General features: G+C 52.5%; 1 protein-coding gene across 1 annotated transcript in view; it reads right to left on the reverse strand.

Annotated features, from left to right (window-relative positions):
• Nucleotides 1-27,337, reverse strand: part of SLC22A23 (solute carrier family 22 member 23) — a gene marked incomplete at its 5' end in the record, with an annotated part of 146,123 nt that overhangs the window by 89,748 nt on the left and 29,038 nt on the right. Inside the window, 2 exons of the mRNA XM_082662979.1 lie at nucleotides 16,200-16,354; nucleotides 21,430-21,533. Coding sequence (XP_082519105.1) covers nucleotides 16,200-16,354; nucleotides 21,430-21,533 — 259 coding nt within the window. The remainder of the gene's footprint in view (nucleotides 1-16,199; nucleotides 16,355-21,429; nucleotides 21,534-27,337) is intronic.

Below are 27,337 nucleotides of genomic sequence, written 5' to 3' on the forward strand. Positions count from 1 at the left end.
TCAGCGGGAGACGGATGGTGGTGACCGCTGCACAACGACGTGAGTGTACTTAACACAACACAATGACTTAGAAATGGTTAAGACGGTAAATTTTACATTATGTGTTTCATACCACGACTAAACAATTTTTTAAAAAAGTGAACGCCAAGAATCAGGGTGTGCTGAGAGAAGGAAGCTGGTGAATTCTGTGTGAACTGTCAGGGAAGCCTCTCTGAGGAGGGACAGAAGGTGGTGGGCAGGGTAAATGTCTAGACAGAGCCGGCTGGCGTCTTTCATCTGCTGCTCCCTGACGCCCCCTTCTCCCCCTTTTCAGGCTGTTTTCCTGCAATCACAGCCTCGTCCAGGCTCACAAAGGTCTAAACTCATCGGGGGGATGGAGCCCCTGCACGGTCACCCGGCCAGGGGCCTGTGCAGCAGACACCCAGGACAAGGTGCTTCTTCCTGGCTTGTGACGGCATCGCAATCAAGTCCCGCAGATCCGGCACGAGGGGAGAGAGTGTGACGCGTGCATTTCAGGTTGTCACCAGCGGCGCGAAACCCACCCCACGCCTGCCGCAGGGTCCGCTTTGCTGAAGCCAGTTTTAAAGATTCGCCCTCGGCACGTGCCTTTTTTTTTTACTAATTTGCAAACCTGATGTCACTTGTCCTAAAAAAATAATATCCAGCCAGCTCTGGTGGGCCATATATCAAAGGGACATCACAGTGCTGTGTTTCAAAAAAGGCCCCGTTTTGGATGAAATGAACAGCGCCCCCCCCCCCCCCGGCACGGTGTCACCAGGCCAGCTGCCACCAACTGTCTGCTGCGTCACCTGGAACAGCTGCCAGCTGGGAGTCACGTCAGGCATAAGGGAACGGCCTAAGCTAAACCTCTCATCCAATGATCCTGAAGAGGAAAAAGGCAGGACGCCCTGGACGTTCTACATACACTCAGCCTCTCAAGCAACTGGCCTCAAACCACAGAGCGCACTGATCCGAGTTCTGAAGATTCACCCACAACGTGAGAATGCAGCGCGATCCAGGCACACCCTGGGTCCCCGACCTGCCCCGTCCTCCTCCTGCCGTGCCCAGAGCCTCGCCGAGTCCTAGTGCAAACGCTTCACATGAGGGCCAAGAATCTACCCACGTCTGCAATGACCTCTCCGGCAGGCTCTCCCATGGGAGGAGCTGGGAGCCGGAAGTAAGCCTAACGCTCCGCGGGGCCCAGAGCTCTGGGCACACTCAGCGTTCCCTGCAGGTTTACGATCTCCTCGGAGGGGCCTGGGCTAAGTGTATCCCCTGCGGCCACCCTGGCCCCATTCACTATCCATCTGTCTCATCTATGAAACACCGGGCGGAACCTGGGGGCCGGCCTGCATCCCACGTGGGACCCTTGGCATTCCTGAGTCTGGTGTGCGTCACCAGACCCCAAGGGAAGGTACAGAGTCTGTGCGGCTCTGCTTCATTTCGTAAACATTAGTTTCAGGTCCTGAGAGCTTAACTAAAACGCTGGCTACCTGTGAAACCACGGCCGGACAGCAGAGGAGCCAAGGACACCGACACCGATGCTAGAGTCCGGCCTAAGGGCCCCGCACGCCCAGCGCGAGGGAACCAGACCGTTTACTGCTGATGCCGGGTCCGCTCTTTAAGCACATCTGGTGAGCTGTGTGGATGGAGAAGCGACACCCTGACTCTTTACTGACTCACCAAAACCCCCCATGAGATCTCTTCCCATCTCTTAGTTCTTACTGAGTATCTACCACGGGCAGAGGATACAGGATGGGCTGCGATCCCCCCTCCCTGCCATGGAGCTACGGTGAAGGCGACAGCAGGGACTCGCGGGCAGTCAACCTATCGCGGTGAAGACAAGGAGGATGGTGACCTGCGTCCTCGCTCCTGCTGGCCAGCCCCTCGTTTTGTGCTCAGTCAGACTTCATTTGCACACAGGGTCACTGAGACCTTGTTCTGCTGGGAGTCCGTATCAATCAGTCGTGGTAGCGCAGGGTTGAGCCGTCAGTTCTGAGCGCAGCCAACCCTTCTGGCACCCAGTCCACAACTGTCTAGCTCGCGAGGCCTCATGAGAAATCCCAGCTATTACCTTTGCTGTCCATAACCAGCTGCGTGACATCACACGTGCTTTTCCCTCATCTCTAGGAGGCGGGAATGGGACCGAGAGACCTGCAGCCTTTCCGGCTGTAGTATTTTACAGCCGCACACACACTTCTACTCTGTGACGGTGCTGCACAGGTTTTCATCACGTCCCATGAATTCATTCATTCACCCAGCTCATATGTAGATGCCCTTTCTGTGCCAGGTACAACCCGAGGTGCCGGAGATACAGGGGAGAAGAATGGGAAGGTCGTGCTCTGTGGAGTCTATTCCAGAGCCAGGGGCGGGGTGGGGGGGGATTCATGGAGATTCAGATAAATAAATACATGTCCAGGGGGTGGTAGATGCTTAAAGAAAGGCAGGTGGTCCTAAAGGAATAGTTTGGCTGGCGGTGAGATGGATGGTGTGAGAAAGTTTTGCAGATGTCACATGAGCAGAATCACGGTGACAGAACATCTCAGGCAAAGGGAGAGGCTCCTAAGAACGACCGGAGGAACCAGTGAGAGCCTGGCACGTAGAGAATGGAAAGGAGGTCAGTCTGGCTGGAATGCGGAGTGAGGTCATGGGACCTCACAGGCTGCAGTGAGGACCTTGGGCTGCACAGTGAAAGCCACTGGAGGGTGTGGCAAGGACCACGGGTCATCCCCCAGCACCCCACCGGCCTCCCGCAGGCTTGCGGCTGTCCGAGATGAGACAGTATTTCCCAGACCCCTTGTAGCTGGGTGTGGGCAGGTTACTACGGGGATGTAAGACGTGGTACCCACGATCTCCAAGCAGTGACCTTAATGGGAAGAGCGTTCCCGCCTCCTCTTTTCCACCTCCGTGCTGGCTGGAATGTGGACGTGATGGCAGGATTAGCAGACAGGGAGGGTCCGGGCCCCAGGCTCAGGAGACCGTCCATGCCCGCCTGGATGACTACAGTGACGGGAGAAATAAACAGCTGCTTTGTTTAAATCCTTGTCATTCTGGGTTTCAGGCTTCCACAGTGAACTAACCCACACTGCTAACTAACCCAGAGGGTCTGAAGCAGATGAGCACAAGGCCTGGCTCTGGATGTGTAGGTATCACCCTGGTTGTAAGTGAAGAATTAGCTGCACGGCATGAGCAGGAGGTAGGAAGACGGCTCAGGAAGCTACTGAGGGCAAGAACGGCAAGGCTTTGCCTTGGGGGCTGTGGCGGGGTGGAGGGAATCGAGGGCCTCAGCAGCTGATCAAGGGGGAGAGGTGAGAAAGCGACGCCGACCCTCGGCTGGAGCTGCCCCGCGTGTGGCGGTTCTGGACTGAGGCTGGGAAGACGCGGGGGCCGCGGCTGTGAGGCTGAGGGCGGATGAGAGCTCTGTCTCAGCCACACTAGCCCTGAGACGCTTTCAAGACCAAGTGGAACTCCCACCAGGCAGCTGCGTGGAGGGGTGTGGAACCTGGTAGGGAGGTCAGCGCTGGCAACATCAACCATCCCGAGCTGATTCGACACCAAGCTTCCAGCAGCGCTGACCACAACAGCAGCTGCTCGCCACGTGCGGTTACTTATATTTAATTAACGAAAATTAACTAAATTTACAGATTCAGTGCCCCAGTCCCCGGTCACATGTCACTGCTCAACCGCCACATGTGGTGGGGTCAGAGCACCGGGCAACGTAGACAGAGCGCGCTCCCAGCCCTGCTGCAAGGTCTCTCGGAAAGCTCTGGTCTAAACCTCTTGAGAGATAGTTTATGATGAGGGACTGCTTTGTCTCATAGCCTGACGTGTGAGAGAGAATGGGAGAGAAAATAGAGGCGTGTGTTTTCCCATTTTATTTCTTCTTCTATAACTTAAACGTGTAACCACCACACTCCTTCACCCAAATCCTTCAGGTTCCTGTTTATAAACCGTTCACAATAATTCCCAATATTTGAAGAGGTCAGAGGTCTGTGGAACTTTTCAGAAGGTAACTACCCTGAGGTTTCAACTCGTCTTTTATTCTCAGCTGCCTTATCAGCCCTGAAGAAGGATGGGAGCCTTAAGCGATGCTCTTTCGTCCGCTGAGAGCAGACAGCAGCCGCTCCCGCCCTGCTGACCCCCCAGCCCCACAGAGGTGCCAAAGCAGCGGTGATGGGACAGAAAAGGCAACCATGCAAACACTTGCTTCTACTGTCACAAGGTGGATGGGGAAAATGCCAAAAAGAAGAGCCCGGAAAAACAGCAAAAGAACAATTATCCCCTGGAGAGAACATGAAATTAGACCCTACAGTGACCCCACAAGGGAAACGGAAAATAAACGAACGGGTCAGAGACCAGCACCAGGTCTTTGGGTGACGATCACAAAGGAAAAACAAGGTTTGGGCACCGCGATCCCCTCCCGGGATGTCAGCCTTAAACCCCCGGGGTGGCGTGTTCTGTGATTCAATGACACCCTCTTAAAGAGAGAGATCCGAGTACCCCAGAGCAAACCGACACCCCGAACACTCCAGGCTCACGTCAAAGTTGCAATAACAGTCCCCACCTGTGGCTGGGAGCCCGCACCGCCGGGAGCAGGGTGAAACACGAGGACGGGTGCTGAAGGATGGTTCCGGAGGAGACCATCTTTTCTGTGATAAAAGCGCCAAGAAGAGGAATGGCTTTGGTAAATTTCATTCATGGGAAAGAGAGATCTGAACGATGGGCTCTCCACTGAACTTTCTGCAGGGACGCCTTCTGTGATAAAGAGGACATTCTGGTTCAAACTCCTTAGAACTAGCGAGAACTAGAACAGCACAAACTCTTGCTACTTGCCAGCCACCACGGGATGAGAGGGCAAGGCCCCCACAGCTATCTCCCCGAAACATGGAACGGAGCAAACACTTTCGCAAAAAGCGGGTGACGGCCGTCCTCCGCCTACAGAGTGCAGCCAGGACACCGCACCCGGCACCCACGTCCCTCGGAGGCCCCAGCCCTTTGGGAAAACCTTCCCAGCCCCCCACGGTGACTTCCTGTGGAGAGGTCACGCTCGCCGGCCAGGCTCCTGGGTGAGAGGACAGAGGTATCTCTTGGGAAGGTGCCTGGTCCTCAGGATGCTGGATGAGGCCAGAGAGGCGGCCGGCCGGGGAAAGGGGCGGGGAGCACGGGGGGGCAGGCCGGAGCCAAGCCATCTGCCCAGTGATGGGGGTGGGAGGAGCTGAGGGCGGCAGGGATGGGACAGGGAGAGGGTCACCAGCTGGGGCTGCACTCTAGACTCTAGAACGCTGGTTCCTGAGTGGGGGGAGGCCTGTCTCTGGCCACCTGAGGACACGTTCTTGGCGGTCTGCAGGAACCTTTAAATTTCATGTTCTCACGTCAATGAAAATCCATTTACAAGCACCCCCCTGACCGTCTGGCTGAGCAACCCAGAACCCAGCAGGGACCTGAGATTTCAGACAACGTTCGTGTCTAGATTTACACTCCAAAGGCCGAAGGTCACCATGGCCGGCTGCACAGAGGCAGGCTTAACCGTGGTTTGCACAAAGCAGCAGGAGATGGGAGCCACCACTGCGTTCAGCATCCCAGGACGTGACCAGGCTGAGGCCGTCCCTGGAAAGGCCACGCTCCTGAGCACAGGAGCGCTAGGACACAGGATGTAGGGATGTCTCCCCGGCTCAGCCCCTGTCAGCACTGGACTAAGCGCCTGTTTAGTTAATATTTTAGTAATGCCATAGATCTCACTTTACGGTCAAGAGAAGCAGACAAGTCAGCAGGGCCGTCGAGGGGCCGAGGCGTGGCGGGTGTGAAGGACGAGTATTCCATGCGGGCAAAGCCTCAAAGCTGTTAACACCACCTTAGACAGCAAAGTTATGTGAACAGGCATCCCGGACGCTGGGACTTTTCAAGTCCAAATGCCAAAAGAGATTAAATGCGAGACTGAATCTGAAGCCACGTCTTTCTGCTGCCCAACCCGACAAGGCTGAACGGGTGATTCTGTTTCAGGAAAAGACCCCCACCCGTCACATCCAAGCGCCATTAATTAGGACCCTATTGGCTTTGGAATCGGGGGTCGTTATTAACATTTTGGTGTTACAGTCATTTAGAAGTTGTAAGAACGAATGCAAACTCCTTATGGGATATTTGTACACGTTTAAAATGGTATCAGGGCTGTTAGGAACGACATGGCAGTTACCAACATGGGCACTGGAGCCACCGAGACCTGGGGTCCAGTCCTGGGTCCTCCATCTCTGGGTTTGTGGTCCTGGGCCAGTTACCTCACCTACACCTCAGGCCCCCATTTGTAAAGTGGGGATAACAGTGGTGCCCAAATCATGGGGTTAAGGGGGGGAGTAACTGAACTACTGATGCTGCGTTCAGCACAGCATCGAGGCACACGGTAAAGTCCAGGCAACGCCAGCTCCTCCTGGAAGGTCCCACTCGCCCGGGGGTTAGAGGTCTCAGTTTCCTTATCTGTAAAATGGGCGTCTTGGCAGAATCTACCTTATATAGTTAGTATGAAATTGAAAAAATATGTGTGTGAGACAGATCTTGAAAACAGCTGCCACTGTTCCATTTCCTTGTGTCTTTCTCAGCGATGAAGGGAGGGTTCTGGGTGTGACGGGTACCCAGGTACTGGGGTCCAACAGAAGAGCCGAGGGCCCCTCATGTGATTTGTCCAGGAGAACCTTTCCTTTAGTTTATTATCTCCTCCTGCCCCTGAAGTGGTTCGGAGTTTAAAAATGCAGCCTGTGGGGCTCTGGATGGGTGTCGCAGGAGAGGTAGTTTATTAAGCCAGCTGCTGGAGAAACGGTTATGAAGTGGATTCTTGCCCCCGCCCGTCCCTGCCACAGTGACTCTCCTCTGTGACCCCCAGCGAGTAGCCAGCCCCAGTGCAACGTTCCCCTCCAGCTAAGTGCTCCGAGTTTGCTGTGAGCTCAGGGAAGCCCTCGGATGAGGCCCTTTGGAAGAGGAAAGGCTTGATGACCCCAGCACAGGATTCCTGCTTTGAGCAGAGCGGTGGCCGTGACACGCACAGAAGCACGCGCACGAACACACACGCCCACGCCCACTTCTCTGGATCTTCGTGGTTTACCGACGGCGATTACGTTCATCCTCTCAACTCTCTGCACCACCCTTCACGGTGAGAAACGGATTTAGGGTCTGTAAGCACCTCACCCAAGATCACACCGGGTGAGCGGTGGGGCCTGGCTTATATCCAACACCAAACCCTCCCCAGCATCTTCACAGCTGCCGATGTGTGACACACACAAGCGTGCCTGTGGACGAGAAGGAGGGTGGGCGCACAGCGAGCGTGCAGACCCCGCTTTCGGCGTGAGCAACATGATATCCCTGGGGAGACAAAAGTGCATCTCTGGTTCAACTGCAGTTCTGAATTCCCAGCTGAGCCAAGGGAATGCGCTGTTTCAGGTGACTTCAAGAAAAGACTCATTACTGACGTGCCTTCTAAACTCAATGTTTTCTACCCAGTTATAATCAACACTTATTTGTTATTTTCTTGCACAGCAATGTGGATGCACTTAAGCCACTGACTCGTATGCTTAAGAATGGCTGCGATGGTAAATTTTATGTTACATACATTTTACCAAAAAAAAGTTTCTTTCTAAAATACTTGACATGAGGACAAGACGTATCCCTCTGGGGAAGACAGAAATTAAAACCTATGCTTGAAATGATTTAGATTACATTAATCACTAAATGGAAGTTGCTTTTGCCCCAGTTACCTCTGACCTACTGGGCCACCACGGCTCCATCCCAGGGCTGTTTCTCAATCCTTGTCTTGCATCACTGGACACTCTCATCCGCCCCTCCTTAGCGCCCTGGTTATCAGGCTATTCTGACTTTCCACTGACCACTCACGCTACTCCTTCCCACCTCCCTCACTGCGTCCTCTTCCTCCACCCACTTATTTCTCATGTTACACAGGCTCTGGGCAAACTCAGCTATGCCGGGGCCTCTAACTGCTGCCTTGACGCTGAGGACATGCGGACCTTGCTCCTGAACTTCTGAACAGCCGATCGCCTGCTAAATCAATCACCCCAGATGCCCCTAAGGGACCCCCAACCCGTCATATCTGAAACTGAAGCTGTCACCTTCCCCCGGCAAACCTGCCAGAGGAGGGGAGGGGCCCGTGGCTTCGCAATCAGGATTAGGAATCTGAAAGCCTGGGCTGCATTCCTCACCCCACCATTTGGAGCAGAACCTGTCCAGGTGCCCAAGCTGGTCACCAGGTCCTCTGCACTCCCTCCTCCAATCACCTAGGCTCAGGTCCCACCTCCCCAAAGTCTCTCCTTCCCCGTGGCCACACTCTTCCAGGCTCTCCTCCCTCACCCAGATGCTGCAACCGCCTGCTTTCAGCTTGGACTGCTTCCTTGGTCTGCTCTCCACTGCCCCAACCTGAGCAGTCCCCCCAAAACGTGCATCTAAATTGGTAACTTTCTGCTTGAGACCCTGCAGTAGCCTGCCACTGTCCCAAGGTCACGGAGGACAGTCATTTTGTGCACTGTCCCAGCCTCCTTCCCAGGCTTCACTATCCATGATTCAGCCTCTGGGCTACACCCAGCCCCTAATAACCCACATTAGCCAGGATGCTCTAGGCTCTAGCTGGTCCCTAATCACTCATATTACCCAGAATGCACTAGGCTCCAGCTGGTCCCTAACCATTCACATTACCCAGCATGCACTAGGCTCCACCCGGCCCCTAATCACTCACATTTGCCAGGATGCACTAGGCTCCAGCTGGTCCCTGATCACCCACAGTACCCAGAATGCACTAGGCTCCAGCTCGTCCCTGATCAACCACAGTACCCAGAATGCTCTAGGCTCCTCTGGCCTCTGAGTATCCACTGCAAATAGCTAACACCTACTCTCCTGACTCTACCAAATTCTCAGCTCGGGCTTGCTTTCCAACACTCTCAGTGCAGCCGGGGCCTGGCCCTGCATCTCCCTCACTAAACTCTGAGTCCTGGTGGGCAGGAAGGTGTGTCTACCTTTGCGTGCTCAGCCCCTGACTCAGGTACCCGGTAAGTGCTCAAGTTAATCACGGCCCCCGGCACCCAGTAAGCCCTCGAATGCTTGCTGAATGCGTGAGTGAAGGAGAAAGCAGTCCTGTTTTCACGAGAGCCACCAAAAAACAAAACCGAGACTCTCTGAAGCCCAGCTGCTCTGGCGTGACACAGAGCCACACGGTCGCCGACAGCAAGCCTCAGGGCTCAGCGTCACGGGAGTTACGTTTCTCTCTATTCTCTCAGCCAAGGTTATGGTTTTTTTGCCAACAGGAGTCTTGGCAAACCAGTCATGATTTCATCTCCCACCAGGTCCGTTTGGATGTTTTTAAAGAAGCCTGGTCTTTTTCACCTGCTTTCCAGGTGACGTTCATTTCCTCTCTTTTGTTTCAAGAGCGAAAAACAAAACGCAGTGCGTCCACCGTCGCTCTCCTCCTTCTCCTCAACCCCCTCTTCCAGTCAGCACAGCTTCCAGCACTGTGTCCCTTCCTGTCTTTCCAGAAGAGAAAAGAAAATCCTGTGGCATCTAACGGGATTCCTGGAACAGACCCGTGAGTCCACCTGGTTCTGGGGGCGGGGTGGGGGGGGGCGGCTGGTGGAGCAGCTGGTGGAGCTGCAGCCTGGAAGGCAGGGCCGAGAACCACAGGGAAGCGGTCAACCACTAGTCCTGCCCCCACTCACCTCCCACGCCACCTCTGACCTCAGCCCCTCAGCGCCGCAGCCTCCAGAGAGCAACGACTCAGGCTGCCAGCGCGGGCTGGAGAAGGACACCATTCAGGGCCAAGCATCCCCGGTTTCCTGTCCTTCCCGGCCCCTGTTGAGGGCTATGAAACCCTCAGCACCGGGGGAGGCTCCTGGTTGAGCTTAGAATGAAAAGCCATGGAAAGCTTAAGCAAGAAAGCACGGGGGCAGCGGTGGTTTCCACTTGGTTTTGTCGTTGTCTTATCTTGACAGTGGTGGTCAACGTTAACACCTAGAATCCATTTCTTTTTGTTTTCTACCCATTTTCTCCACAAATGGTTCCACGGCACACACTCTGAAACCTGTGCCCTGACTTGGGAGAGAGGCAGACAGAAGCTTAGAGATAAAGCAGCCTGTTGGCACAGGGTCGGTCCACCATGGAGCTCACACTACACCTGGATCTCCTGATTTCCGCATCTCTCTCCTTCCCCTTTTAGTGTGTGAGCAGCTGGTTTCAAACGAAGCCCTCACGCACCACTAGAATCCCAGTCTGGGAAACACCCAGGCCTCAGGGATAGACATAGCTTTAATAACATCCTCCACTGCAGGGGAAAAGGCATCCAAATACTCTAATCTTAGAACGCCAGATATCTAAATAGTTTCTACTTTTTCCACTGATTTTGAGACAGGACTCTCTTCACCAAATTCAAAACACCCAAAGGAATATGCGCTTGACGCCCACTTACACGCACCTCTGTCCCAACTTCCAGCAGAAGACTGGGCGTCCGGGCCTCCGTGAGGCCACAAGCCGTGTACCCTTCCTCTGCCCTCATATTTCCACCTCTGACGTGCAGGTGACACAATATATCCTCACATGCCCTAGAGCCACACAGACATTTGCACTTTCTTCAGAGAAAAGCCTCCACATAAATCCAGGTTGCGGCTAATATGTTAGAAGGGGGAGAGGTTTCATCGTTTTTATTTGAAGAACTGGCACTGCTTCTAGAAATACTAGTCCTCGGTGGCGTTTCCTGGTTCCCTTCTGGACAACCCGCCTCTCCAGTCTCAGACCGGCCGCAGGGCCCCAGCCGCTGCCACCTCAACCCCTCGGGAGGACGGGACTAAGCTGCCGGGACCCCCTGCCCTCTCACGGCATCCCGAGAGCGCTGGGGTTCCTGCGAGGTGTGATGGGGAAGGCAGGTGAGGGGACAAAGGTCTTGTTACCTTTCTCTTATACATCTGCTCCCTTCCCTGTCACAGTCTGTCTGTGGGTTAGTAAAGTGTTTCCCATGAAGAAAAAGACAGATGGGGAAACCTAAGTCCGTTCTGATTTCCCAACCATGCGGTTTTGAACGCGGATCAAACCAAAACTCTTCTGAAGTTTAAAAATAAATGTTTGCCAAAGGCTTTGGGTAAACTCTGACTCACTTCCTTGGTGGACAAAGCCCTGTAGGTAGAGCTGGTCCCACCAGAATGGGGCTGTGGCTCCCAGGGTGGCCGCAGGGAAGGCCCAGGCATCTGAAGATGGGGCAGGTGGGGGAAGAAAGAGGTGACCGCTGACGATGGCCAAGCACACGTTCACAAGAAACTGTCCCTTCACCGCAACGCAGTGCAAATATCTGCTCATCAGCCAGCTGGGGTCACTTACACTGAAACTGTCCCTTCCCCCCAACGCAGTGCAAATAAATATTTGCTCACCAGCCAGCTGGGGTCACATATACGGAAACTGTCCCTTCACCCCAACACAGTGGCAATATTTGCTATCAGCCAGCTGGGGCCACTTACACTGAAACTGTCCCTTCCCCCAAACGCAGTGCCAATATTTGCTCGTCAGCCAGCTGGGGTCACTTATACTTGACCACACAGCTCAATGACTCAGTCCCTGGTGCCACGGTTCAGTGGACTGTCTTCTTAACGTACAGCACAGCTCTGATGCTCAAAAACCCTGTCGACTGAAATACGCCCCCAGGAATATTAGTTCAGAAGAACATCAAATTATAGAAATACAGGCAACCGCGAGGAAGAAAGTCACCCAGCACGACGGAAATTACTCAGCCTGAGTCCAGATCCATCATCTATCTCACGAGCTAGTGAGAAACAGAACATCGCCCCACGCAGAGCAAACTCAAGGTCCTTCAGAGATTATTTACCAGTTAAGATGTGGCTCCTCATTTTGCAAAGTAATCAGTAACTTAGTCACCTGTGAAATTTCTGGTCACTCCTTATGTGTAAAATTCATCCAATTATGTATGCTGTATGGGTTTGAGGAGGGTTATTATAATAAGAACGTGAAGCTTTTAATTTTTCAAGGAAATTGTTCCAACAAAACAAAACAATTGTTTTGTTTTTCGGCCTAACTGTTGCTAGGCCGAAAAACAAAAACAAAAAAGTAACGTTCATTCACCCACCGTCAGTATGGTTTGGTCTCTGCTGGCAAAAAGCCGGGCTCATTCCTTGCGCTCAGGGTCGGGGGAGGTTGCTAACAGTGGGGAGGGGAAGACAGAGATCAAATGAGGAGAGAAACTCGAAAAAGTATGCTAAACACATTCCTCTCCCCCAGGACTTATTACATCTGATATCAAGTCAACTCAAAAAGCTATAACCTCTCGGGGCTCCTTTTAAACAAGGACACATCTTTACAAAAGCTGCATCACCCTGTCTGTGAGGTTACGAATCCTTGTTGGAAAAAGAATTCACACCACAACAAATCACATCTGCCCGTGCTGAAAAGCGTCTATTTCTTTAGTCTCTGACAAGCCTTTTTCATAAACGAATCAGGAAACGTGATGCTCGCTTCTTTCTTTGTCTGTGGTTCCCTGCTGCTGGCCCAGCTAAGGCAAGACTTTCTACCTTTTCTTTTTTTTTTCCGGGTCCAGAGCTCAAGGGCTACAATGAAGCCACCAGGGTGGCCCGAGTGTGTTTAATTATTTCAGTGCCTTGTGAGGCCTCAGAGGCGGCAGGAAGCTCGTCTGTAGCTGCCACTAACCACTCAGCATAGCTCGCTGTCTCTGGTTCCTGCCAACACGCTGACAGGTACAGACTCCTGGGAAGATGCCCACAGTCTCTGGTTTATGTCCTAGTCCTAATGACACAACCGCATCTCCCTTTGGTGAGCCAACGGAAACTAAAGTTTGAAGGAGAGAGTCTTTCACTGGAATGCACCTTAGACAAATTCCAAACCAGGAAAAACCTTAAGCAGCCTTGCACGGAACAGCACAAAAACGTTCACACGTCAGCAGCATGTCTCAAAATGAAGAGTCCACCTTCGCGGCAAGCTCCGCAAGAAGCGAAATCGGCAAAAATCATGACTCTCCCTTCTTACGATGCCAAGAACCTGCACGGCTGAAAAAAGAACGATATCCAGGTCTCTTCTGAGAAAATGCAGACCTTTCCAGCAGACGCATTAAGTAAGCTAAAAACCTGCCAGTGGAAGGGGGCGAAAACGTCAGGACCGTAAAAAATGTATCTTCCAAATAATCAACGTCCCCCACGTAAAAACTCTTCTCTAGAGTCAAGAAATACTTCGCCCCTGTGACCAGGGTTATGAAGAATTTCCTTTAAGCAAAACGAATTCCCAAGCATTCACTAAGCATAGGTACTACTTGTGTATGAAACGCTAGCAAGAACACTGATCAGGACATTCAGAGTCACCTGCCCAACAGACTGAGAGCTGGTCTCTTAAATTCTCGTCACCAGCCCGTCTTCTCCCAAGACTGCCAGAGAGAGGGGCTGCCCCAGCCCGGCACGCAGCACACCCACCCCAACGCTGTCTGCCCGTTACAACTTTATTTCCTTTTTTGAGTCTCCCTTCCCAAACTTAGCTTTTCTGATTCATGCTGTTTAAATATTATCTCAATGAACTCCAAGTAATCATTTATATCGTTTTATTTTAATTTTGCTATATCAGATATTGTATTAACTCGGACAACGGGCCACTGGTGGATATCTGGACATTTTCAATGCAACGGTATCTGTCGTGACGTTTGACTCATAATCCCAATCTAAGAAAACATAGCTATTTATTTACGCCTTGCTTCATTTCCGAGAAAACCTAAGACTGTGCGCAGAAATCCATATAATAATACTTAAATTACGGAGATAGGAAAATGGGACAGAGGAGAAACGAAAGCAGAAAATTTCAAATAAAACTAGGAGAGGGGCCAGCATTTAAAGCTCAGCTTGTCAAGCCCACACACATGCTGGATCAGATTCTAAGCTTTCCAAGCTTCCCAGCGTCACTGGAAAGAGAGCATCGCTTATCAGTGGCTAAAATATGACGGCCCACTGGTCAAATCTGGCCACCATCTGCCTCTGTAAACCAAGTCCTACTGGAACACGGCCACACCTAATCATTTACATATTATTTATGGCTGCTCTCAGGATACGATGGCAGATCTGAGTAGCTGCAACAGAATAAAATATTTACTACCTGTCCCTTTACAGAAAAAAGTTTGCAGATGCCTGGGTTACACGATCTGTGCCGGTAAGATAACAGCAAAGCCGTCTCCCGGGATAAGCACACTCTTCGTATGGTCCTGAAGTACGTAAGAGAACGTTCTACTGTAAAGAGCTCACTGCGTCATCTCACGAAAAAACAGCCGTAGCTTCATTTTTCACAGTACGCACAGTAACAGATTTCACAGGGACAAGGGCGATTCTACATGAGGCTGAAATGATGCCATTTGAGGGAAATTCTCTCCAGGTCTGGCTGAGTTCAGGGGAGTCTGCAGAGATGGCCAGTGCCGGCCACCCCCTGCTCTCCTTCCTTATCACAGGCCGGCAGGGCCAGCAGGTCAGGCTCCTCTCCCGCTGGGCCCCAAGGGTCCTCCCGGGTCCTCTGAGGTCTCTGTCAGCAGTTAGCACGCAAGATAAAGCCGACATGTCAGCTTTGCTTTAAGGCTCTTTTCCGTACACGTTCTCTCCACCGAACGTGGCTAAGTACCGGGGTGGTGAGACGGAGGTTATTCCTCTGCTAAGTTCCTGAAGCGTGGCTGCTCCGTTCTGCCAGTGTGCAGAGCCGTCCCCGGGAACAGCGTCCTCGACGAAGCAAAGGACGGATGTCCTCCTGTGGGAACCAGAGCCCCGTGGGGATGGCGGCCTGGAGAGCAGATGCCCACGCACCTGAACAAACATGGGACCGGAGGGCCTGAGAGCAGGGCCCGCAGCCTCCTCCAGAACGAGCGCGAGAGCCGCTCCTCTGCACAGACGGACGGGTGGGCAGGGATGGAGCACGGCCCAGGCACCTTGAATGGAAGCGCTCAAGCCCACCCCCCCCACCCCCACGCCCATAACGTTTGTTCAAAGAAACAAACCCTCCAAATAGCCATCCCCTCGACCCACTGCCCTGGAACACGCACATTCCTTAAGAACCCCCAAGAGCAAGGGTTCCAAAATAAATGCAAATAACCTGGAAATGGTGACTTCTAAGAAACCACAATTCAATTCAGTGTTGGAAGGAGATAACAAAACTGTCCACAGTGACTTTAGGAGAACACCTCTGTAGCCCTTTTATTCTCTGTGGTTATAAAGCTACGTTATAATCGACTATAGTTCTGTTCTCTACAATAAGGGAACGAAATCCAGGCCATCTAAAAGTGTTATTTAAAGGGACCACAGACTAAAGTAACAGAGCCGTACTTAAGATAATCAGAGCTACCCTTATTGACCCCACTGGAAACTGCTACCTAGTCTATCCTATGTTGTCAAAGGGAAAGAAAAAGAAAACATGTCATAAATCATCTTACATTAGTCCTAACAGTTCTTTCCACAATGATTAAAAAGTATAAAACTAGAAAATAAGTAAATGCCTAAAGCCTTCCTTCTCCTTGTGGGGTTGTGGCCCTGTGCTAGAAACCACCAACTACAAAGAAGGGAGACAACCATCCTTGACAGGAGAGTTAAAAGGTCACAGACACGATGGAAATTTTCTTCACCCTAAAGAGACTGCCGTTTGCTCTCCCAGCACCAGCGCTTAGGGTTCAAGCCCAGACCACTTAAGCCACGTGGGGAGGTGGGAAGCCTGGACCTGGCACAGTCTTAAAGAAAAAAAGACAAGGGAAACTCTTGAGGAGCCCGTCGGAGCACACTGGAGCAAGCACTTGCTATGCTCTTCCGGAACCGAGTGCAGGGATGCCCGGATACGTCCAGGATTGGCAGTGCACGGAACGCGAGCACAGAACATCCCGGGGGAAAGCAGAAGCCCGTCCACGCCCACTGCGGGCCGATCCCCACTTCTCCGGGCCACGATGCAGCCCCCCACGCCCTCCGACGGGCCCTGAGCCTGAGCTCGGGCTGAAGGGAGGGTTAGAGACACAACGTGGGAACGAGTGCTTTCACAGCAGATGAGGCCTGTGGTCCGCACCTCCAGAAGCTGCTGCCTCCACAGCCCGCCCCCCGCCTCCCCGAATCGCAGCGCGCAGACACCCTTCCCGAACCTCGCACGCAGCGGCCACACGTCCCCTCGTTTCTTCAAGACCCGCCGTGAAGGCTCCTACTTACGTAGCGCGTACAGGGTGAGAATCACTCCGGCCAGGCAGAATCCTTCAAAGAACCTGAGCGTGCTGAACATGGTCACATTCACAGACAGCGCCACGGTCAGTCCAAAGACGAGGATGAAGATGACGGAGAAGAGCAGCACGGGCCGCCGGCCGGACCTGCACGCGGACAGGGACACGGTTAGCCGCCACCGCCGGGTGGGGCCGCCGGCCGGACGCCACGGCATCCCTGGGACCGCCGTGCTCGCTGGGTGCCGGGTGAGCACCGCACTGAGTCTGTATCCCTCCTGGACCCACCTGGGGAGGCCCAGGGGTAGAAGGCCCCCGGGGTATATGCACGCACCCGCTGGACTTGTAGATTAGGGAACACAGGTCAACAGTACCGCACAACAGACCAGAGAGACGGGAACCAAGTCCTGTTGGCGAGTCTGTGCCCGAGTGAGTACATGGGGGATAATTCAACACAATCAATGACACCTTCCCCAAACACCAACCTTGACACGCCCAACATTCAATGTCCTGAGAAGCTGCTAACCTTTGGAAGTGGCTCCAGGGTCAACACAGACCCCAGGCAAGCGGCTTCAAGCCGTTTCTCTGGGCTGTTAACAAGTCTGGCCCGACCTGACCCGTGGCCTGGTGGAGCCCAGGGCCCAGCCGGCTGCCGACTGGTTTCAACTGTATGATGAGAAGGAAATTTAAGGGACCACAGGCTAAACTAAGGTAGCCTGACCTGTACACAACGGGTGTGGATCTGAAAGTGAAGCCCCCAGGGGCCCATCCTCTGCACCTCGGGAAACGGCAGCGCGCACCCTGGGCTGGTGGGCCACAGCGCCAGCCGGTGAGAGCTCGGTGACCACTAGGGGGCGATGTGCTTCTAGGCGTGGCCCAGGGTGGGGGGGCTGGGTAGCGGTGGCCCACTGGGATGGGGAGGCCCTTGTTCTCCATCCCTCCCAACCTGCCATGTGTCCCAAGTAGAGCAGAACCCTCCACCACACAGATGAATGTGACACAGCCAGAGTGAACTGGAAGGAAGGCTCACAGAGCAACTGGACTCCATTTGCCAAGGGAACAAAGTCCACGCCTGGTACCCCAAACACCTGGACTTAGGACGAGGCACCTACCTAAGAGCAGAGTGCCCAGAAAGGGCAAATGGAGAGAATGGAGAGTAGATTCGTGGTTGTCTAGGGCTGGGGTGAGAATGGCGGTGACTACAAATGGGCAGGAGATGGCAATGGTGTAGACTCGGCGTGTGGTGTGACTGCATAACCCTGTGAATATACTAAAACTCACTGAATTGGGTACTTAAAATGGGGGAGCTTTATGGTATGTAAATTATCTCTCAATAAAGCTGCTTTTTAAAAAAGCAACACTCAGGAGTGCACGGTCTTGCCCTGTGCAGGGGATGGATGTAATTTCTAGAAACTCTGGGGGCGGGAACTACAGGACACAGTTTCATTCAGAATTCCTTAGGCTTCTGAGCAGCCCCGTCAGTCGCTTTGGTTTAGAGAAAGGACAGCAAGGCTGTGAGCTCAACGCAACGTAAGTCAACCTTCTTATCGAGCTTTTAGCCATTACCTCCCCTGACTTGTGCTGGAGCCACTAAGTCCTCATCAGCAAAGACTCTATAGGTAGTTTGGTCCAAACCCAACCCGTTTACAGAAATAAATTTAAGCATGGCTTAGTTGGTCTCCTAAAATGAAGGAAAACAAAGTCTAACTTACCCATTTTTGTTTACCTCGACTTCCCTTCTCTGTAACACGGGGATAATCGTCCTGCATCACAGTGTGTTGGGATCGCTAACAGGGATGACGGACAGGGCACCCAGCAGCTCGTGGGTCCCCTTCCCGCATCCTGCGTCCCTGTCGCCCACCAGATATGGTCTGCCCTGTCCTGACACTTTAGGAAAGATCCTGGATTTTTTTTTTTTAACTTGTAGAAATGATTCTAAATCTTTCCCTCCCAAATGGTTGTTAAAATCATTAAGTGAAAATCAGTGTTAGGAACTGTGGGGCCAACATGGTCCTCAGGGTCAGAACCCCGCAGCCCCGAATCCAGGCTCCCTGAGGAAGGATGGAATCTTGAGGAAGACGAGGCTCCGTCAAACGAGGCTTGTGCTTTCTTCAGGAAGGGCCGTCGGGTATAGACACGTGCAAGTGATTTAGAAAGCCCTGGAGTTCACGTGCGCACCGGCTGCCCCAGAGCTGGGGCCCTCCCCCACCGGCTGACTGGTAAAATCGCACCCCCAAATCTGTGATGTGCAGAATAACGGCCTCGGGGGGGCCCCGGTCCTAATCCTCAGACCCTGTGACTGTGTCACCTCTCAAGGCAAAAGGGGCTGTACAGACGTGACGAAGGTGAAGGGCCTGAGGTGAGGTGACTGTCCAGGTGGGTCCAATCTAAGGACCCGGAGAGCCTGTCCCGGCTGCAGGGAACCAGAGAGATGACCTTGTGAGAAGGACCTGACCAGCCATCTCGGGCTCGGAAACTAGAAGTGGGCCAGGAGCCAAGGAACGCGAGAAGGTGGAGAAAGCAAGGCAGTGAATTCTCTCCTAGCACCCCCAGGGGGTCCTGCAGCCCTGCGGGCACCCTGGGCTCAGCCTGGCGCGAACTACAGGACCGCGAGTCAGGTCAGTCAAGCCACCAAGTGCCTGGTAACCATGACAGCCCCCAGAGAAATATGACAGGGTCTCCACAGGACACAGGTGTCCCGCTCAAACGGAGGACTCGGAGGAGACTTTAACGGAGGGATTATTTACAAAGCGGGGGGCAAGCTGGGAGAGAAGGCTGGGGCTGCCAACAGCAGGGAGTGGGGAGCAAGGACAGTCCAGAGCTCAGAGACGGGGCGCAGGCAGGGGGGCCCCGAACGATGGCAACTCTACAGAGACCAAGCAGGGGAGGGAAATGCTGCCACCTTGCTGTCCCCTCCCTCACATCTCCAGCCTGTGCTCCCCGCGCCCCCCCACCCCCGGCCTCTGCCCCGCTGGCCAGGCTCAGCCGGGAGCCAGAGGACAAGGGGGCCTGCAGTGCAGCCCATAAAGGCAGCCTCCCGGGACCGGCTGGGCGAGACATGCAGGATGTCCAGCCAAAGACCCGGGGGGGGGGGGAACGAGGTCATCGGGCGAGAGCCACTGACCAGGCCGGTCCCCCTCTTCCATGTGAACTAACGCGTGACCGTACATACTGTCCGGTCCCAGATAGAACGTGTGTGGAAAACAGTCACTTTTTAAAGTTTTCTTAGACGCTGACTGCGGTCTTAGCTTAACCTAGGACTGGATCAACTTCCCTACACAGCCGTGAAACGGTGCCAAGGGCTGTGAAATCCGGGCTCCCCTCTACATGTGTTTATCTCCTTTGAAGTAAGGCTCTAGCAGGGAGTAAAATGCCAAAAGTAAATCAGGCAAGGGTGGAAAACACCAAACTTTCAAACTGGAACTGAGGCCCACTCACACGTGCAGGGAGCCCCAGCACGAGCTGCCCGCCCTGACCCCCCAGTGCCCCTTGCCCACCACGGCGACCCTGGCCAAGCGGCCACGGCACCAGACTCTGGCTGCTCGCCAAGGGAGACCCCAGACTCTCCTGTCTTCTGTCCCCAGGCCTGGCGTGCGGTCAGGGAGGCCAAACGGCGTGGATGGGCCAGAAGGAAGAAACCACAAAACCCCGTCTAAGCAATTTAAACCGTCACAGATCTGTTGCTCGAGGTCCGTATTTACTTCCCCTATTAAATCTCTCAGGAATCGGGACACTAAAACCTCCGTCAAGTCCGTGTTTTTAGGAAGAAGTGACGTGGTTATATCACCATAGCCTTCCCCACCTATTTCAATGCAGGTTTCTAGGAAACAAAAGTCTTTGTGGTTAAAACATTGGGATTAGAGTATCTTTTAGGTCAGTATAGCTCACTCTGAAGACGTTTAAGCTCAAGGATTTGGTTTAAAAAAAAAAAACAAAACCCCAAACCCTCGCCCTTTCCCCGCCTCCACTCCCCAAGAAAAGCCACCACCAAACCCCATGCGAGGGCGGGCTGTGGGTTTCCAGAGATCACTGACAGCGTCTCTGTTGCCGTCTCCAGGGAGTATGTCCTTAAAAAGCACTTCCAAACGATGATTAAGCAAATTCTGAACACTCAGGAACTCACACTTCACATTAATGCAAGGAACTCCCAAAATAGGCGCTAGCCTTGGGGAAGAAAGTTCTAGACCTGAAAGGGGCCTCCCTGGGCTCCCCTGCCGCTCTGTCCCCGCAGGCGCTCTCTGGAGTACCACCAGCCAGCTGTCTACACCCATGGAGCCAGGCTCTGGGGCCACCACCAGCTTAGTCTCAAATCCTGGCTCTCCGAACTAAAAGCTGAGTGAACCTGGGGATTTTACTTAAACGTCCGTGCTTCCATTTCTCCACCATGAGACGGGGGTAATAAGAGTACCTTCCCAACGGGGTGCCATGAGGACGGGATATTCTAATCCACGGAGACACTCAGCACGGTGCCCGGCCACTGCAGGCAGCCAGTAAGCGAGGGGTGCTACCATGGTCGCTGTTATTATTACCATGACTGCCCCCATCGCCCTCCGAACAACCTGTCACTTCACCCTGAACCACACACCTGGCCCCTAACCCACCCACGTAAAGCGTATTCCTTCTCGCCTCTGGTCACCGCCCCTCTGCCTGCACTGCCCAGCCATTATGCACATGCTGTCCACTTTTCAAGGTCTAGCTCCCTGTGGACCCGCACAGGCATCTGCTGGCCAAGCCAGCTACAAGGACTGTCCCTCTCTAAGATCTGTGGGCATTCAGGGAGCTCATGGGCACGGCCCCACCGCCCAGTTCTCGGGGGTGAAGAGAGTCCGCCGTGTCCTCTCCCCATCTTTTGACGCCTCTCGTATATCCACCCGCTCAGGGCCCGGCCCATAAAGCCTCGAAGCCACGTCCCCAGGCTCTTCCTAACTGCACTCTGACGGTCAGGAGGACGTGGGCTTGCAGGCTGCAAGCCGGTTTTGCTAGATTCTAGCAGCCGGGGAACTGCAATGAATTTAGATTCTCACTTCAAAAGGGTCTGCTCTGTGCACCGGCCAATTCCTTTCATTCTGAATGCTGCAGGTGGCAGCTACAGCCTTCTGCTCTGCCACCAGCACCAGGGCAGAGGAGAGCCTCGGTCACGGTGAGCTCACACCGACCGTGCCCCGCTAGGCAGCAGAGGCTCGCTGCGGCTCCCAGGTTTGTGCGGCGGGCATGTGGGTACTTACCAGTCAGCAATGCATCCAGTTATCAGGTAGCCAAAGATTAATCCAACCAGTAAGGAGAACTTAGCGACATGGACCTTCCAGGCATTATCACACACAAGATCCCACTAGAGAGGGGCAAATAGAAAACAGATCAGAGAGAAACACACACAGAGGCCACCTGTCAATCATAAGGGCAACACATAACTGCGCTCAGGGTCATGACACCCTTTACAGGCTGTGTCACACATACCGCTGAGAGTCTCTTCAATGCTTTTGAAAATCCAACAATGAGAAATATAAATCTGCCCACAGAAGGCGGGGTAACGTTTTAGCCCGGGACAGAGGATAAAAGTGTGCAGGGCCTCACCCCCCCATGAATCTGCGGATGAGTCTTCCCTCCATCCTGCCAGCGCAGGCCAGGAGTCCCCCATCCCTGGCACAGCTGTCACGCGGCCCTGCAGGTGGAAAGCCCCTGCCAGCTTTTTGCATGGGGTATCACAGTAACACGAGGAAACTGAAAGCAACCTCTGTGTTTCCATCCCAAAAAACTCCCCAAACTTTATAAGTCGCCTTAAAAATAAAGAGGGTTAGCAGTGAATACTGAAATATCAATTTTAACTAAGCATTCTTACTTTTTTTCCTCATCAATGTCCCTTGTGTTTTCCCATATTACATCCTAAAGCCACTTTCTCTCCACTTGGAGAGAAAGCCAATCAATTGGTGAACACAACATTTAGACTATCTTTACAATTAAGCTTTATTATTTAGAAAAACAAATAAAAATAACCCTCCAATTTTTCCTTCCTCCTTTTGCAGAAGTGAGAGAGAAATGCACGTCTGTTCCCTCGAAGTGACGTGTGTCCAAGTGGAAACACGGCCCTCAACCCACAAGCAACTGACGTCTGGGTCCGAGGGGCAAACAAAAGGGGTCTCGGCTTCAACGGGCTTTGGGACAAGCCGAGCTTCTGCACCAGCCACTGCGAAGGGAGGGGCCAGCCAGCCTGGACAGAGCAGGAAGGCGGCCGCCCGCCACGTCATTCCCTGGACTCCCTGGGACACATCCAGGGCCGTCACTGCTAGCTGCACGTCATCTCATCATTAACAATTCAGATACAGGTGTTCTTTCCAGGGATGACATCCCCCTACGTCTGCCCAGGGACCGGCAGCATCAGCATCACCTGGGAAGGCGTCAGAAAGGCACATTCTCGGGCCCACGCCAGACCCCGAACGGGAAGTTCTGGAGGAAGCACAGCAAGCAGTTTGACAAGCCGCCCAGGTGACAACGATGCCGCCCTGGCCTGTCATTTCCCTGCTGTTTTGAATACAGTGAATGAGCTTCCCAGGCCTGGGCCAGGGCTCGAACAGTCAACCCCCAAGAGCAGTGTGAGGCCAAAGGCCGCGTGAAACATGCACAGCAGGGCTGGTCAGCGCTTTGTGCAGCAAATGCCGGGTCAGAAACTAGAGCGTGAGCTAAGGGGGCTTGTGGAGGCCAGCCTGGAAAACCAGCACTCACGGAAGTACCCGTATGTGTACGTTCTGTCTCCCCAGCCTGGTTTATCACATTCTGAGGCTGTTTCTGAATTGTCTTCTCTCCACTCTGCCCAGCACAGGACTCTACCCACAAAGCAATTGATTTCCAAGGCTAAGAGCTACATCCACCAGCCCATCTGGCTCCTCCGGGCCAGGAGATGCTTACAACACCTACAATGGTTACAATCCCAATCACATCACACCTTCCTGCACCTCAGCCTGGCACGTGCTTGGCAGCAGAAGGACACACCCAGCCCCAGGTTGCTGCCAGGGGGAGGGGGAGGGGGAGGGGAGGAAGGGGGACCAGCTGCTGGCTCTGTGGCCAAGAATCAGTCACTCCCGTCTCCACCCAGACTGCTCACTGATGAGCTTATTTGAGGTTAAGTGATGCCAAGCAGCACATTCTGCTTGTATTAGGCGCCCAGGAGACAAAAGAGATTCTCATAAAAGCATCTGGCGGGGAGCGGATTGCCAACACTGCTGTGGGTTCAGGCCCCTGAACAATAACTCGCCCTGGCCTTGGGCAGCCATGACCCAATTCAGTTGCTACCTAGTCAGATGTTCAGTGCAATCCCTATCAATTAACAAGGCGGGAGTGGAAAACTGAAACAGCTGAGGGAGACAGAACCGCTCCCACGGCCAGGAGGGAACGGCAGCCTGGTTAGCAGTGTCGCTGGCCCAGCGGTCCTCAGCCTGGGGGGCGGGGTGGGGGGAGGACCCAGGACAAGACAGCCACCTGGCGCCGTAACCCCTCCATCAGGCACCGGAGCAGACAGCATCTCTGAGTCAACAAGAAAACCACTCCAGACCCCAGCGGGCTCCCCAAGATAAAGTCCCTCCTGCTCGGGGTCTGCTGGACACCCCTAAACCCTGGAGGCCCCTTGAGGTCCACTCCGTAAACAAGGTGAGGTAGGGCTGGGAATCCACGGGGACAGCATCCCTTGTCCGATCGCCCCACTTCTGATGAAAATAAAATATGCTCAGATGTCCTACAACCTCCAGAAGAATTTCAGAAGTATGAAGAAGCTCTGAGATCACCTCGCTTTCGAAATCTGTCCCACTATCGATAAGACGCGGCAATCGGTCATTTCACTAAGCAAAGGCTAAGGGACGTTAAGAAACCTAACTTGTGCACAGCCAGGATTCAGTGGCACAGGTTCTGTCTCTGACATCATCACCTGTCACCTCCCGTTTCTCACACCTGTCAATCACCGATGCCAGAGGGCGCTCCTTCCTAGCGTACCTGGCACCCACCCCCCACTCCACCTCTGTTATGGACAACCTGATTTATGGGGACGCGTGAGGAGGCTCGCTCATCACCCCTTTGGTGCGGGTTCCCGCAGTGTGGGCTGGAAAACACCACTTCCAGGCTCCCTTACTGCTGAGCTCTCCCATGTAACTGAGGTTCTGCCCGTCATCTGCACTTAACTTCCAGCGCACAGCCTAGATCTAATTTCCAGGGTAACTTGAATTAGGAAGAGCGTTAAGGCAGGAATAGGTGGGACATCCATTTGGTGGTCACATCAGGCAGGGCTTGGTCTGCAGGTGGCCGAGGTGTGATCCCAGAGCCCGGGTTGGACAGTGACCTCCTGAATCCCCCGCCTCCTAGCTGTGACCCAGTCCCTGGACAGGCCATTCTAGGGAGCTGCTCCAGGCACCCTTCAGGAGGCTCAGCTCTCAGCTGCTTCTGCAATTCGGCAAGCACTGATTTTATGACCAGATCTCCCTGGGAAGGAGTGTGCAGGGCGAGAGGACAGGGGGCCTCCCCACTGAACTAACACAGGGGTCTCCATGCATTAATCCCTCAAATCCATTCCCTTCACAACAATGAGAACAGCCCTCTAGTCAAGCACTTTGTCAGCAGGTTTAACAAGATCGCAAAAGCGGAGACGTCATGGCCCCATTTCATAGTCTGACGCCTGCTTCCCTTGCCGTTGTTCCAGGACCGGGGATGGTCCACTGTGATGCCACGTGATGCTCCACGCTGAGGGAACTGACCCTAGACTATGATCTCAATCTTAGCTGCACATGTTCTGTTTTTCAAAAAAAAGGCAGTGGTTACAGAAAATCTGGTAGACTGTTTTCCTACCTATATATTTTAAAGATAAGCTAAAAGAAATAAAATTTATACTATTTTCAAGGGAATCATCTAATTGCTTGACTTGCCAGAGGGGAGAAATATTCATCAAGGAAACTAATGAAGTTTCTAAAGAAGATGGAAAATAAATGGGAGATGAGGAAGATAATCTTATTTTCAGCAATAATGAAGATACTATGATAAAGTCAAATGCAAAACAAGAACGTAAGAAAACGGAAGAAAACAGATTACTTATCGAATTTGAAGTGGAGAGACTCCCTGAGAATAAAAACTAAGAGGAAAAAAACTACTTAAGAAAAAGATGATGGATTTTATAACAGTTTATCTGTTACTCCTTAATTATTATTCATTTTACTTATTATTTAAAACCTCCCTGCATCAAAAATACCATAAACAAGGGCTTCCCTGGTGGCGCAGCGGTTGAGAGTCCGCCTGCCGATGCAGGGGACACGGGTTCGTGCCCCGGGCCGGGAAGATCCCACATGCCGCGGAGCGGCTGGGCCCGTGAGCCATGGCCGCTGAGCCTGCACGTCCGGAGCCTGTGCTCCGCAACGGGAGAGGCCACAGCAGTGAGAGGCCCGTGTACCGCAAAAAACAAACTTAAACAAAATTATAAAGAGATAAATTTGTAAAATATATTGGAAGGGGGATCAGAATGGGTCACCCCCAAAACATGCCACGTTGGCCTAAGGATGATTTTGAGCTGGAGCAAATGAGAATCAGCAGATTCGGAAAGAAGCCTTCTCAGAGCGTCCCTATCTGCCTAAAAGCAGAGGCTTCTGAGAAATGAAGGCCATAAACCCCCTCCCCGGGGAAGTCCTATGGCCGTGAAGACAAAGTTGGCACCCAGATGCGTCTGCAAACAGCTTCACTGACAAATTAGGAGCTGGGGATTAACATGTACACACTACTATATATAAAACAGGTCATCAGCAAGGACCTACTATACAGCACAGGGAACTCAATATTCTGTAACAACCTAAATGGGAGAAGAATTTGAAAAATACGTATAACTGAATCACTTTGCTGTACACCTGAAACTAACACAACATTGTAAATCAGCTGTACTCCAATATAAGATAAAAATTAAAAACAACCTCACTGAAACAACCCTCATCTTCCGTTAGTTCCCCCATATATTTCCTTCCCAAGTTTGCCACCCCTAAAAGCCTCAACCCCTTTTCTTCTGTCTCCTCACTTCTGTACAAACGGACTGTCCTTCTGTTAAGATGTGAGCCCAAGTTCTGACCACCCCTTTGAGTTACTGGTCCCCAAGCGCTCCTGTGCGCCCGGCTCCACTTGGCAATGAACCCCGGTCCCCTCTTGCTCAGCTGCCTTCAGTCTAGTTCCCAGGGCCCCAGCCACAGAGCCTAGGAGGGTAGCGGACAAAGGTCTTCTCCTCCCCTACAACAGCGGAAGGGTTACTATCCTTAGTAAGTATTTCCATAACAATACAGACTGATACTCCTACTAGAAATGGGTAAAGCACCAGGCAAATTAACAAAATATGAAACAAATGGTTAAAAAAAACACCTGGGAAATGCTCAATTCCACTAACTAAAATCAACGCTCAATATTTCATTTTCAAAAAAAAAATTTTTTTAAGTTTCCCAACAATGCAGGAGAAGCCAAGAGGATCAAATCTGTGCTGGGCGTGTGAACGAAGCACTGCGTTTCTGCGAGGCCGTCTGGCAACATGCGTCCTGTGACGTGAAATCATGAACACTCTTTATCCCAGCAATGCCCTTTCTTGGAAGTTTTTCCCAAGGAGACTATGACTGATGCCCACAGATGTCCTGGTGCAACGATGCTCAGTGTTTGTAACTTGTAAGACATGGGAACCTGCCTGACATCAGCAAGGCTATACAGCATGAAAATGTTTGCTTTTGAAAGCAAATGATTGAGAAAAATGGTCATGACATAACGGTATGAGAAAGGCTCAGAATAAAAAACCATGAATAGAGGAGATATTTGGGTCCACAGGGGAAATTAGAAGATATTCCAAAATATTTAAAGTGACTATCTCTGGAGAGTTGAGTTTTATTTTCGATTTTATACTTTTCTTGACTTTTCCAAACTTCCTACAGTTAATCTATAAGCCTTATAATGAAAGAAAAAACGTAGAGGTAAAAGTAATATAAACTCCCACCCACAGTGGTATGTGGAAGTGATAGTAGTTAGGGTGAGACCAAATGACTAAAAAAAAAAAAATAAAACTTTTCACCTTTTCAGGAATATGCATTTTAACACAATCTAAACACTCAGGCCTAGCGGAAGCTTGTTTGCAAATGACTAGAAACA

The sequence above is a fragment of the Grampus griseus genome, assembly GCF_964374135.1.
Source record: "Grampus griseus genome assembly, chromosome: 10".
NCBI classification, from domain to species: domain Eukaryota; kingdom Metazoa; phylum Chordata; class Mammalia; order Artiodactyla; family Delphinidae; genus Grampus; species Grampus griseus.